Raw genomic sequence first — 13,766 nt, 5'->3', positions numbered from 1 at the left:
GGGTATGTGGTTGAGCTCCAGAGTGAAGAATAAATACTTCCATTTCCTTCTCTCCTTCTCCTCTTCCTTTTCCTCCCACCCAGGCTAATCCCAAACACAGAGACATCCCTGGAGTCGTCCTTGCTGCTGGAGGACACAGAGGATGAGGAGGTGTGGCTCTACTGGATCGACAGCCACAAGGAGCCGCACGGCAAGTCCATCCGCCACCTGGCCCAGGACGCCAAGGGCAACCACAAGCTGGACAGTGACATCATCACCTACTACAGGTACTAGACAGCTGCTGCAGCAAGGTGTTCTGGGGGTCTTTATTGGACTCTATGGCGAAACATTGGTTCGCCAATTTATTGATGTATCGACTGTCCAACTTAGTTTCGGGTCCGTTAGGCAACAGTCCAGCTCAACTACCAAACATTTCATGTCATATTTCTATGACACACCTATGACACCTATCTTCCGTGTATTTTCTCTCCCCCTTCCCCATTCACCCTCCAGATACCAGCTCAACCTTTTTGCCAAGATGTGTCTGGACCGCCAGTACCTGGCCATCAACCGGTTGTCCAGCCAGCTGCCTGTGGAACTGATCCTGCGCTGCATGTTTGACGACTGCCTGCCCTACAACCTGCGTGCCTCTTTCTGCCGCCTCATGCTGCACATGCACGTGGACCGCGAGCCCCAGGAGGCCGTGGTGGCTGTGCGCTATGCCCGCCTCTGGACCGAGATCCCCTCCAAGATCACCATCCACGAGTGAGTGTGGGGGGGGGGGGGGGGGGGGTGTTGTTTATGTGGCTTTGGGATCTGTGGATGTGACAATAGCATACTGTATCTGTAACTGGCACACCACATGAAAGGAAACAGCCTCTGGTTAGAGATTTATCACAGATGAATTGCATCTTCAGTTTGCTGCATGTTTCATGCATCTAGGTAGCGAGAACACTTTATTTTCTCTAGAGAAACATTGCAGTCAGATTTTCTAGGCTGAAGGTCTATTTCACAGCTTTAAACAACTGATTGAATTGCTTTGTTAATTAGTTTCTCATGTAGAGATTGCATAGTTGCTGTGCTATATAATAACGGTCTCCATAGGTATGAGTATGAGTTCAGAGACACCTCCAGAGAGGAGATGAAGAGGAAGTTTGCCCCCACCATGGAGTTTGTAGAGGAATACCTCAAAGACGTGGTCAGCCAACCCTTTCCCTTCGGAGACAAAGAGAAGAATGAATTGACTCTAGAGGTAAAAACACACAACTATTTGTAATTGGTTGTTATCCATTCCAAACTATGGACATAGATGTCATGGAAATTCTTACACAGGGACACTCGAAGTCAATCTTAAATGAATCATTGTTTGTCAGTGCGCTGGAGAGGTTCCAACCAACTCAGTGCACCATAGTACACATGTCAGTCAGAAGCTCTGCCTGGGCAGTACATGGACAAGTTATATTTGCATGATTTAGCATAATTAATCATTGACGTTTTGTTTCATTCATGTGACTGACCAATACTGGTTCATAACATGTGACAGACCAATAACTCACGAGGCTTCTTCTCTCTAAGCTGAGACCTTAAAACTGAGATATCTTTCATTCTAACAACAAGGTCTGGGCGTACTGACAAATTGCAGATACTGATAATTGAGAATGCGTTAAATCAGTCACTTGCATGAACACAGAAATTGGTTATTAGAACAGCACATGAATAGAACACAGAAATTGGTTATTAGAACAGCACATGAATAGAACACAGAAATTAGTTATCAGAAAAGCACAAACATTAAAATCCCTATTACATAGACATGCTCACTTTCTTTTTTTTCGGGTCAATTTTTATTACAATTTTCACAAGATATACAATATAACATTACAAACACAATAATACAACCTTACAACAATCATTCTCCCATCTCACCCAGTGGTGACCCCCCCCCCCCCCCCCCCCCCCCCACGCCCAACACAAAGAAAGTAACAGACACGATCACTTTCTGATGTTAAAGTTGCGTCTAACTCTGGCCTCTGGGGAAATCCTTCCCTCTTCTCTGGTCTTGTAGGTGGTACATCTGGCCCGTAACCTGGTCTACTTTGGCTTCTACAGCTTCAGTGAGCTGCTGCGTCTCACACGCACCCTCCTGGCCATACTGGACTTTGTCCAACACCCACTCACCTACATGGACAAGCTCAGCAAGAGTCCCGAGGCAGGTGAGTCACACAGAGAATTAATTAATTAACTGATTCAAACATTTTGTTAAATCACAAAACAATGTATTTGTTTACTAAGTTTATTAAGCATACACAGTGCATATAGGCTAATTGATAGATGAGTTTCCAGATCTGAAACTTCAAGAGACATGGGTTCTGTTCCTCATCTCTTTATTATACTTACTGAAGTCAAAAGTGCTTTTATGTTCTGTGTAGTGTTAATTAGGACACACAGCGTAAAATGTTTTCAAATGTTTTGCAACAGAATATTAGCATTCCTTATTGGACAAAGCCAGGTAGTCCCTCTCTGTTTCAGTCCGTTTCCTTATGTTTGGTTCCTAATGAATACCTCCATGGTCTCCCTGTCCTCCAGGAAACAACGTGTTGCGTACCATCCACGGCGTGGGGGAGATGATGACACAGATGGTGCTGAGTAGAGGGTACGTCCTGCCTCACCACCTCCCCGACACGCCCCCGTCCCTCCAGCACGGAATACAGCCCTTCCTTCTGCCTGACAACGAGGACGTCATGGTCATGGATACCAAGCTCAAAATCATTGAGATCCTACAGGTGAGTGGAGCGCCACCATGTGGTCTGGAGGGCCAGTTACCTGTAACTGTTCTAAAGTAGCGGCTTGAGGCTGGCTGTGGTCTGATTCTCTACACCGTCTCCAATGCTTTTAAATGCTTAAGGGTAAGTGATCGTGTGTATACTTCTGGGTCAAGGGTAGAGAAATGGAACGCAACCACTTGTTCTAGAAATCATGAATTGCGTCATAAAATGAGATCCTTGCTAAACTTTTTTTGTGGTGTTGATTACAAGTGATCTCTAAACATAGTTTGGTAACCACTGTTTTAAGGTCTCTGATTTATCACTTTTAGCTTGAATATGGATTTGAGGTATTCGACATTGTGACCCTTTTTTATCGCCTTCTTTATCGCCTTCTATCTTGTTCTCCCATCAGTTCATCCTGAGTGTGCGGCTGGACTACAGGATCACCTACTTGCTATCCATCTATAAGAAAGAATTTGGGGACAGGAATCTACCAGACAGCTCTATGTCGGTGTCTGAATTCCCTTCCATGTCAGGTAAAACTCTACCGTCACATATGGACATCTTGGCCTGGTCTCAGATCTGTTGTACTGTCTTGCCAACTCCTATTTTTTATTATTTTTTATTTCACCTTTATTTAACCAGGTTGGCTAGTTGAGAACAAGTTCTCATTTGCAACTGCGACCTGGCCAAGATAAAGCAAAGCAGTTGAACACATACAACAACACAGTTACACATGGAATAAACACATACAGTCAATAATATCAAATCAAATGTATTTATATAGCCCTTCGTACATCAGCTGATATCTCAAAGTGCTGTACAGAAACCCAGCCTAAAACCCCAAACAGCAAGCAATGCAGGTGTAGAAGCACGGTAGATAATACAGTAGAAAAATCTATATACATCATGTGCAAATGAGGTAGGATAAGAGAGGTAAGGCAATAAATAGGCTATGGTGACAAATTAATTACAATATAGCAATTAAACACTGGAATGGTAGGATGTGCAGAAGATGAATGTGCAAGTAGAGATACTGGGGTGCAAAGGAGTAAGATAAATAAATACAGTATGGGGATGAGGTAGATTGGATGGGCTATTTACAGATGAGCTACAGTGGGGGGGGGGGTGTATTTAGTCAGCCACCAATTGTGCAAGTTCTCCCACTTAAAAAGATGAGGCCTGTAATTTTCATCATATGTACACTTCAACTATGACAGACAAAATGAGAAAAAAAATCCAGAAAATCACATTGTAGGATTTTTAATTAATTTATTTGCAAATCTCCAGCTTTAGTGATTTTTGCAGTTCGATCCAGTCATTGGCAGCAGAGAACTGGAAGGAGAGGCGGCCAAAGGAAGCATTGATTTTGGGAGTGACCAGTGAGATACACCTGCTGGAGCGCGTGCTGCTATGGTGACCAATGAGCTGAGATAAGGCGGGGCTTTACCTAGCAGAGACTTGTAGATGACCTGGAGCCAGTGGGTTTGGTGACGAGTATGAAGCGAGGGCCAGCCAACGAGAGCGTACAGGTCACAGTGGTGGGTACTATATGGGGCTTTGGTGTCAAAACGGATGGCACTGTGATAGACTGCGTCCAATTTGTTGAGTAGAGTGTTGGAGGCTATTTTGTAAATGACATCGCCAAAGTCGAGGATTGGTAGGATGGTCAGTTTTACGAGGGTATGTTTGGCAGCATGAGTGAATGATGCTTTGATGCGAAATAGGAAGCCGTTTCTAGATTTCATTTTGGATTGGAGATGCTTAATGTGAGTCTGGAAGGAGAGTTTACAGTCTAACCAGACACCTAGGTATTTGTAGTTATCCACATATTCTAAGTCAGAACCGTCCAGAGTAGTGATGTTGGACGGGCGGGCAGGTGCGGGTAGTGATTGGTTGAAGAGCATGCATTTAGTTTTACTTGCATTGAAGAGCAGTTGGAGGCCACAGAAAGAGTTGTATGGCATTGAAGCTCATCCGGAGGTTAGTTAACACAGTGTCCAAAGAAGGGCCAGAAGTATACAGAATTGTGTCATCTGCGTAGAGGTGGATCAAAGAATCGCCAGCAGCAAGAGCGACATTGATGTATACAGAGAAGAGAGTCGGCCTGAGAATTGAACCCTGTGCCACCCCCATAGAGACTGCCAGAGGTCCGGACAACAGGCACTCCAATATCACATACTGAACTCTATCTGAGTAGTAGTTGGTGAACCAGGCGAGGCAGTCATTTGAGAAACCAAGACTGTTGACTCTGCCAATAAGAATGTTGTGATTGACAGAGTCGAATGCCTTGGCCAGGTCGATGAATACGGCTGCACAGTAATGTCTCTTATCGATGGCGGTTATGATATCATTTAGGACCTTGAGTGTGGCTGAGGTGCACCCATGACCAGCTCGGAAACCAGATTGCATAGCGGAGAAGGTACGGTGTGATTCGAAATGGTTGATAATCTGTTAACTTGGCTTTCGAAGACCTTAGAAAGGCAGGGTAGAATAGATATAGGTCTGTAGCAGTTTGGGTCTAGAGTGTCTCCCCCTTTGAAGAGGCGGATGACCGCAGCAGCTTTCTAATCTATGGGAATCTCAGACGAAAGAGAGGTTGATCTGGCTAGTAATAGGGGTTGCAACAATTTCGGCAGATCATATTAGAAAGAGAGGGCCCAGATTGTCTAGCCCGGCGGATTTGTAGGGGTCCAGATTTTGCAGCTCTTTCAGAACATAAGCTATCTGTTTTTGGGTGGAGAAGTGGGGGAGGTATGGGCGAGTTGCTGTGGGGAGCGCAGGGCTATTGACCAGGGTTGGGGTAGCCAGGTGGAAAGCATGGCCAGCTGTAGAAAAATGCTTATTTAAATTCTCAATTATAGTGGATTTATTGGTTGTAACTGTTTCCTAGCCTCAGTGCAGGGGGCAGCTGGGAGGTTTCTTGCTCTTATTCTTCATGGACTTTAGTGTCCCAGAACTTTTTTGAGTTTGTGCTACAGGTTGCAAATTCTGCTTGAAAATGCTAGCCTTCGCTTTCCTAAATGCCTGTGTATATTTGTTCCTAACCCCTGAAAAGTTGCATATCACGGGGCTGTTCGATGCTAATGCAGAATGCTACAGGATGTTTTTCTGCTAGTCAAGGGCAGTCGGGCCTAGAGAGAACCAAGGGCTATATCTGTTCCTGGTTCTAATTATTTTTGAATCGGGCATGCTTATTTAAGATGGTGAGGAAGGCACTTTAAAGAATAACCAGGCATCCTCTACTGACGGGATGAGGTCAATATCCTTCCAGGATACCCGGTCCAGGTTGATTAGAAAGGCCTGCTCGCTGAAGTGTTTTAGGGAGCGTTTGACAGTGATGATGGGTGGTCGTTTTACTGAAGACCCATTATGGATGCAGGCAATGAGGAAGGGATCGCTGAGATCTTGGTTGAAAACAGCAGAGGTCTATTTGGTTAGGATGGTATCTATGAGGGTGCCCATGTTTACGGATTTGGGTTTGTACCTGGTGGGTTCATTGATAATTTGTGTGAGATTGAGGGCATCAATCTTAGACTATAGGATGGCCGGGGTGTTAAGCATGTCACAGTTTAGGTCACCAAGCAGCACGAGCTCTTTACGATAGATGGGGGGCAAAGAATTCACATACGGTGTCCATGGCACAGCTGGGGGCTGAAGGTGGTCTATAGCAAGTGGTAACAGTGAGAGACTTGTTTCTGGAAAGATGGATTTTTAAAAGTAGAAGTTCGAATTGTTTGGGTACAAACCTGGATAGTAAGACCGAACTCTGCAGGCTATCTCTGCAGTAGATTGCAAGACCGCCCCCTTTGTCAGTTCTATCTTGTTGGAAAATGTTATTGTTAGGAATTAAAATTTCAGGGTTTTTGGTGGACTTCCTAAGCCAGGTTTCAGACATGGCTAGGACATCCGGGTTGGCAGAGTGTGCTAAAACAGTGAATAAAACAAACTTAGGGAGGAGGCTTCTAATGTTAACATGCATGAAACCAAGGCTTTTACGGTTACAGAAGTCAACAAATGAGAGCACCTGAGGAGTAGGAGTGGAGCTAGGCACTGCAGGGCCTGGATCCCCAGAGGAACAGAGTAGGAGTAGGATGAGGGTATGGCTAAAGACTATCAGGACTGGTTGTTTAGTGCGTTCAGAGCAGAGAGTAAAAGGAGCAGGTTTCTGGGTGTGAGAGAATAGATTCAAGGCATAATGTACAGACGGAGGTATGGTAGGATGTGAGTACATTTGAGGTAAACCTAGGCATTGAGTAATGATGAGAGAGATTTGTCTCTGGAGACGTTTAAACCAGGTGATGTCACCGCATATGTGGGAGGTGGAACTAAATGGTAGTTTAAGGCATATTGAGCTGGGCTAGAGGCTCTACAGTGAAATAAGACAGTAATCACTACCCAGGACCGTAATGGACAAGGCATATTGATATTAGGGAGAGGCATGCATAGCCGGGTGATCAATAGGGGTCCAGTGAGTGGTTGGGCTGGCTGGAGACACGGACAGCCCAACCAGCTAGCATACCGGGGCTAGCAAGCTAGCAGAAGGGCCTTAGAGGGACATCTCGATGGAGGAAAGTTTGTTTTGGCCTCCACGTGCGGTGACATCGATAGACCAGTCGTGATGGATTAGTAGGGTTCCTAGGAGCAGAGGGGTCAGTCCAATTGGCAAAATAGGTATAGTGGCCCAAGAAATTGGCCAATGGATCTATACAGCTAACAGTCCAATATGCTCTAGACAGCTAGCGGGCTGCGGCTATCGGATGGGCATTCAGGGGTGGTCACAATGTAGAGGCCTGGTTGCAATGGGACCAGGCTAGGAGAATCTAGAGTGTGTCAGTCAATGCTTAAGGGAATCCTGCTGGTTTGTTGATTACTGTTGTAATCAGTTGTTTGAGCTGTGCTGTCACAGGCACTAATTACTTTCTGGACTTGGCTTATTTGGGCTTTCTATAATTGGGTTCAGTGATTCACATTATTTTGTTCAATTTCAGATCCAGACATAGATGAGATTGCAGCCAAAGCAGAGACCATGTTTGCTGGAAGGTAAGTAAACTGTGTGTTGTGTTTATGTATGCGTGCATGTGTGTGACGAATGGGGCGTTCTGGTGCGTCCCATAGTTCAGAGAAAAGTGCTGTATGTATGCCTATATGTCTGTGTGTGCCATATGGATGGATGGGCACGGTTAATTGAATATCTGAATTGACGTTACTATTCGATTACTTGCGAGACTATTTATTCAAAATATATAAATAATTATAGGCCTATTTTCACAATGAAAAGGATTTGTCTGAATTAAATAAAGTTTTCATGTGACATTGCTACATACGAGTACAGAACCAGTCAAGGTTTGGACACACATACTCATTCCAAGGTTTGTCTTTATTTTTTATATTTTCTAGATTGTTGAATAATAGTGAAGACCTCAAAACTATGAATGAACATGACAATTGCCGTTCTTAATTTAATAAAACCAGAAACTCTTGGGCCTCCCAAGTGGCGTAGCGGTCTAAGGCACTGCATCGAAGTGTTGCGGTGTCACTACAGCCTAGAGTTCGATCCCAGGCTGTGTCACAAACGGCCGTGACCGGGAGTCCCATATGGTGGACAAGCGTCGCCCGGGTTAGGGGAGGGTTTGGCCAGGGGGGCTTTACTTGGCACATCGCGCTCTAGCGACTCCTTGTGGCGGGCCGGGCACCTGCATTCTGACTTTTGTCGTCAGTTGAATGCTTGGCGGGTCATGTTTTGGAGGATGCATGCCTCTCCCGAGCCCATTGGGGAGTTGCAGAGTTGAGACAAGATCGTAGTCACGAAATTGGGTAGAAAAATAAATAAACTCTTGGATGTAGTTTTTACGAGGTGCGTCCATAAAGTTATACCGGTAGCCTGCACACGTTTCACATATGTAGCTTGTTATTGTTGGGCAATCAAAGCTGCACTACGGTCAGTGGCTCTATATGTTGCCTAGCAGGTGAAGTGGGATATTTCTAATCAATGCAAAAAGGAATGAAAAAATATAGCTGCGAGTCACAATTAATGGAGTTCACAGGATGAAAGGCCACAAGATCAGTTGGATAACAAATCAGTGGTTTTAAATGGACACAGTTTCAGTAACTCAGCCATGTTTTGACCAATCCCTTAGTTTGATAAAAACCTGAGTTAAGACGTACCATGGGCCGACATTCCGAACACATTTGGTGTGATTTGGTCCTATGGTTCATGAGATTATTTTAGAAGTATTTTTAGCTCATTAGCGTATGTGAAAATATGCATCTACTGGTATAGTGTAGCCATCTTTGAATGTATCAACACTTAGACAGTTTCATAATTTTCACAATTTCACTGTATTATTCCAACCTCATAGTGTGAAAATATACACTCAGTGGCCAGTTTATTAGGTACACTCATCTAGTACCGGGTTAAACCCCCCCTTTGCCTTCAGAACAGCCTTAATTCTTCGGGGCATGGGATTCTACAAGGTGACGGAAACGTTCCACAGGGATGTTGGTCCATGCTGCAGATGGGACGGCGGTACATTCTGCGAACAGTCAGTCTATCTCATCCCATAGATGCTCTATTGGGTTTGGTCAGCAAGCATGTTCAGATACGCTATGGCGTTCAATCGTTGTACAATTGGTATATAAGGGACCTAACGTGTGTCATGAAAACATTCCCCACACCAGGACACCACCACCAGCAGCCTGTACCGTTGACACCAGGCAGGATGGGTCCATGGACTCATGCTGCTTATGCAAAATACTGACTGTCATGAGCATGATGCAACAGAAACCGGGATTTGTCGGACCTGGCAAGGTTTTTCCACTCTTCAATTGTTGATCACATGCCACTGGAGACACCTTTTCTTGTTTTTAGCTAATGGGAGTAGAACCCAGTGTGGTCAACTCCTGCAACAGCCCATCCGTGACCAGGGCCGACGAGTTGTGCTTTCTGAAATATCATTCTGCATCTGAGCTGTTTTCACCCACAGGACTGCTGCTTGACTGGATGTTTTTTGTTTGTTACACCATTCTCTGTAAACCCTAGACACTGTCGTGTGTGAAGCCCAGGAGGACGGCAGTTTCTGAGATACTGGATCTGGCAAGCCTGTCACTGACGATCATACCACGCTCAGTCACTTAGGTCACAAGGTTTTCCAATTCTAATGTTCAATCTAAGAGTAAGTGGATGCCTGTCTGCCTACTTTATATAGCAAGCCACTGCCATGTAGCAATTTTCATTAAAGGGGTGGTGTACCTAAATAAACTGGCCACTGAGTGTGTGTATATAAAACACAGACAATTCAAGTTTTTGACTGCACTGGGCCTTTAAGCATTAGTGTTACAAAGTCAGAATAGTGATCTGTTTATAGTTTCCTTTTTTAAGATATCAATGCCAAACATTACACAGTTCATTGTGGTAATGACTCTAAAACGTTTCAAGTTGATAGGCCATTGTGGAGTGGATTTTCAACGGACTTATATGGACACGTAAAATATGATTTCCTGATTTAGCAAGAGCCTAGCCATCTCTTAACCAATTTGGTATTATTTGGACATATGGTTAATAAGAATATGTTTTTCAAAGGTTTTCCTAAATGTCCAAGATCTATCCTGATGGACCTTATGGGTCCTTAAGGCAAGTTTGTTCACCATGTGGAAAGATGCCTACATACATTTCAAGTCCCTCGGTCAAACAGGGTTTAAGTGAGACTGTTTACAACAGCGCCACCTATAGGCCAATCAGGACTATTATTTTTGTCTGTGACTCATAGCCTCTTATGCCAAATTAGAGAGAAAGTTAACAATCTTCCCCTGTCTAGCAGCAGCAGTAGCAAACGACTGTCTCTATAGATTTGTGCAGCAAACAACTGTTCTTTCAAAAAAAAAGTTTTACAAAAGTTTTACAAAAGTTTGTCATGATATTATTTGAATAGGGAAAGTACTTCAAATGCCCATCTCTAGTGTGCCAGTGTTTGTCAAAACACTGTGTATGCCTCCAATGTCTCTTTCTAACCCTGCGTCTGGTGCTTCCAGTTCAGAGTGTAGTGCTGTGGAGCTGGATGACGAAGGGGGTAGGACCTTCCTGAGGGTGCTGATCCACCTCATCATGCAGGACTACCCCCCACTGGTCTCAGGCTCACTGCAGCTCATGTTCAAACACTTCAGCCAGAGAGCAGAGGTCCTACAGGCCTTCAAACAGGTAACAGCACTGTGTGTGTGTGTGTGTACACATGCGCTTGTGTCTGATCTGTGTGTGTGTGTGTGTTTGATCTCACTGTGTGTGTTTCTGTGGTCCCTTGCAGGTCCAGTTGCTGGTGTCGGAGCAGGATGTAGAGAACTACAAGCAGATCAAGACAGACCTGGACCAGCTAAGGCTGACAGTGGAGAAGTCTGAACTGTGGGTGGAGAAAAGTGGAGCCTACGGTAGTGAGGACATAGGAGAGAGTCAGGGCAAGGAGCAGACCATGGAGGTACATCACACTACAGTACACTATACTACAGTATAGTATGCCCCCTACAGGCCACAATTGCCACACATCATAGAGAGCTAATGGCTGAGCGAGGGCTGAATCCTTACTTGATATCCAAGTAATTTCTTCAAATCTAAATGTATTTTTGTGTAATGTGTGATTGACAGGAGGCTGGAATCCTGAGCCCAGTACAGGGCGGAGATGTGAAGCCACAGATAGACAGCAACAAAGCTAACAACTACAACATTGTCAAAGAGGTGGGCTGCTATTCTGTCTCCTTGAACTGTGTGTGTGTGTGGTATAGGGTTGCAAAGTTATGGGTAATTTACTTTCTCTAATTTTGGTCATGAACAGGTAATCTATTTAAAAATATGTTTTTTATGTCTGTCCATATTGACCACAAGTTTCTAGTGGATATACCATATGGTTCAAGAGAAAATAGCTAAATTAATGAAATAAGCACCTATAACAAAAACATATTTAATTAACTCTGCGTATCTTCCAAATATAAACTTTTTTTCACAACTGCCACCAGTTTGGTACCAAAATATTTACAATGATATGTTGACATAGCAAAATAATATACATATATTACAGCTGCAATATGTAACTTTTTGGGTGACCTGACCAAATTCACAAAGAAATGTGAGTTATAGATATGTCATTCTCATTGAAAGCAAGTCTAAAAAGCGGCAGATCTGTTCTACTGTATGTGCACCATTTCTATGCTTCCCGGTCTTAAGGTTAATTTCTGCGTCTTTTACCTTTGTACACCAGCTTCAAAGAGCTGAAAATACATTTCACAGCAGTTCAGATGGTTCAATGACTATCTAAACTCTTGTTTTGTCACACAAACCGCAATTGGGTTAACTATTTGAAGTTTAGCAACCCGGAGAGATTTCAGCATATTGCACCTTTAAACACCAATGGTATTCACAATGTTGATGGTTTATATTTAGGATCATGTTTACAGCTTTAAAAATATATATATTTTAAAATAATCTTATTGTATTATTTTATATATTTTACATGTGAGGCCACACAGGCTGCGTTTAGACAGGCAGATCCATTCTCATCTTTTTCTCACTAATTAGACTTGGAAAGTTTCTGGTAATATACCCTCACTTTGCAACCCTAGTGTGGTATAAGCAGCATTATCAATTACAGTCAGTGCAGTCTTTGAAAACACACCATGACACTGGGATTATTGATTGTCCACTAATAATTTACAGACCGTACGTCACTGGTCAATGTAGCCATGTTTTATGTGGGCCTGACTTGTGACCTGACTTGCATTTCTTCATTTCTCCTAGGGGATAAATAAAGTTACATTTAATGTGCTCCTGTAACACTAAATTACAGCAGCTGAAAATGCAAGTGTTTTTAGACTGATTGCTATTGCTGTGTAATGCATGTATTAGTGTCTGATCTGTGTGTGTGTGGTCAGTAGATCCTGCTGCGGCTCAGTAAGCAGTGTTACCCCGGTAAAAAGAGTCGTGTGCAGCAGCAGAGGTTACTGAAGAACATGGGCGCTCACACTGTGGTGCTGGACCTGCTCCAGATACCTTATGAGAAGGTGAGCACGTCACATTTAGAGATGTTTTACTCACAAGTGAAAGTAGGTGTCAAACACACAGGAACCAGTCCATATGGGCTTATAAAATAAGTGCTTCAGGTGAGGCCCCTCAAAGCCTGACATAAATGTTGTCATTATCCATAACCAGACTTTATTTTGATAAAGCTTGACTAGGTAGGTCAGGGCTCTTCAACCCTGTTCCTGGAAAACTACCGTCCTGTAGGTTTTCACTCCAACCCTAATCTAGCTCACCTAAATCTAATAATTAGCTAGTTGATATGCTGAATCTGGTTAGTTACGACTGTGGTTGAAGCGAAAACCTACAGGATGGTAGCTCTCCAGGAACATGGTTGGAGAGTCCACTGCCTTGGTAGCTTTGTTTGACCATCTTTATGGATTGATTTTGTGGTGACGCAGTTGTACAACTGTGCTGTCTGTCTGTCGGTTTGTCCCCAGAGTGATAAGAAGATGAATGAGATCATGACACTGGCCCACGTGTTCCTGCAGAACTTCTGTAAAGGGAACAGCCAGAATCAGGTTCTGCTCCACAAACACCTCAACCTGTTCCTCACACCAGGGGTATGCTCACTTATAAACACACTCACACAAGCATGCACATTTCGCTTCGAACACACCGACAGCGTCATTGCATTTTGGTACACCAGAATGACATTCATTTCCAATGAAACGCTGCATTTGCCTTGCAGTGCTTTTGGTGTGGTGCGTACGTTGGATTTATCAAACATATGTGTCAAACTGTATGCGTAGACGGCTTGACAGAAATGGTAGCAGAAGGTGAATGTTGAACTTTTGTTGCACACATCCTGGTGATGCTGTGTACTATTTTGCGCAGGTGTTACACATGCATGCACGCATGCATTCACGCCACACTGCGCACACGCATACACACATTGTATACATGCGCGTATAGTTGCACACTCTACTCAAATACACAAACACGCAGCCGCACACGTTTGT

The 13,766-nt window shown here is 43.9% G+C and overlaps 1 protein-coding gene across 2 annotated transcripts in view; it reads left to right on the top strand.

Annotated features, from left to right (window-relative positions):
* LOC110497694 (inositol 1,4,5-trisphosphate receptor type 2) overlaps positions 1-13,766 on the top strand; it is a 170,024-nt gene that overhangs the window by 35,486 nt on the left and 120,772 nt on the right. For both annotated transcript variants that reach the window (XM_036956593.1, XM_036956603.1), the window contains exons 18-29: positions 84-266; positions 493-744; positions 1,084-1,231; positions 2,045-2,192; positions 2,566-2,762; positions 3,157-3,280; positions 7,736-7,787; positions 10,776-10,941; positions 11,045-11,212; positions 11,380-11,469; positions 12,663-12,788; positions 13,245-13,367. In XM_036956593.1, the coding sequence (XP_036812488.1) occupies positions 84-266; positions 493-744; positions 1,084-1,231; positions 2,045-2,192; positions 2,566-2,762; positions 3,157-3,280; positions 7,736-7,787; positions 10,776-10,941; positions 11,045-11,212; positions 11,380-11,469; positions 12,663-12,788; positions 13,245-13,367 (1,777 nt within the window). The remainder of the gene's footprint in view (positions 1-83; positions 267-492; positions 745-1,083; positions 1,232-2,044; positions 2,193-2,565; positions 2,763-3,156; positions 3,281-7,735; positions 7,788-10,775; positions 10,942-11,044; positions 11,213-11,379; positions 11,470-12,662; positions 12,789-13,244; positions 13,368-13,766) is intronic.

This window comes from Oncorhynchus mykiss, chromosome 2, assembly GCF_013265735.2.
Source record: "Oncorhynchus mykiss isolate Arlee chromosome 2, USDA_OmykA_1.1, whole genome shotgun sequence".
NCBI lineage: Eukaryota > Metazoa > Chordata > Actinopteri > Salmoniformes > Salmonidae > Oncorhynchus > Oncorhynchus mykiss.
This window is presented reverse-complemented; position numbering and strand designations above follow the sequence as displayed.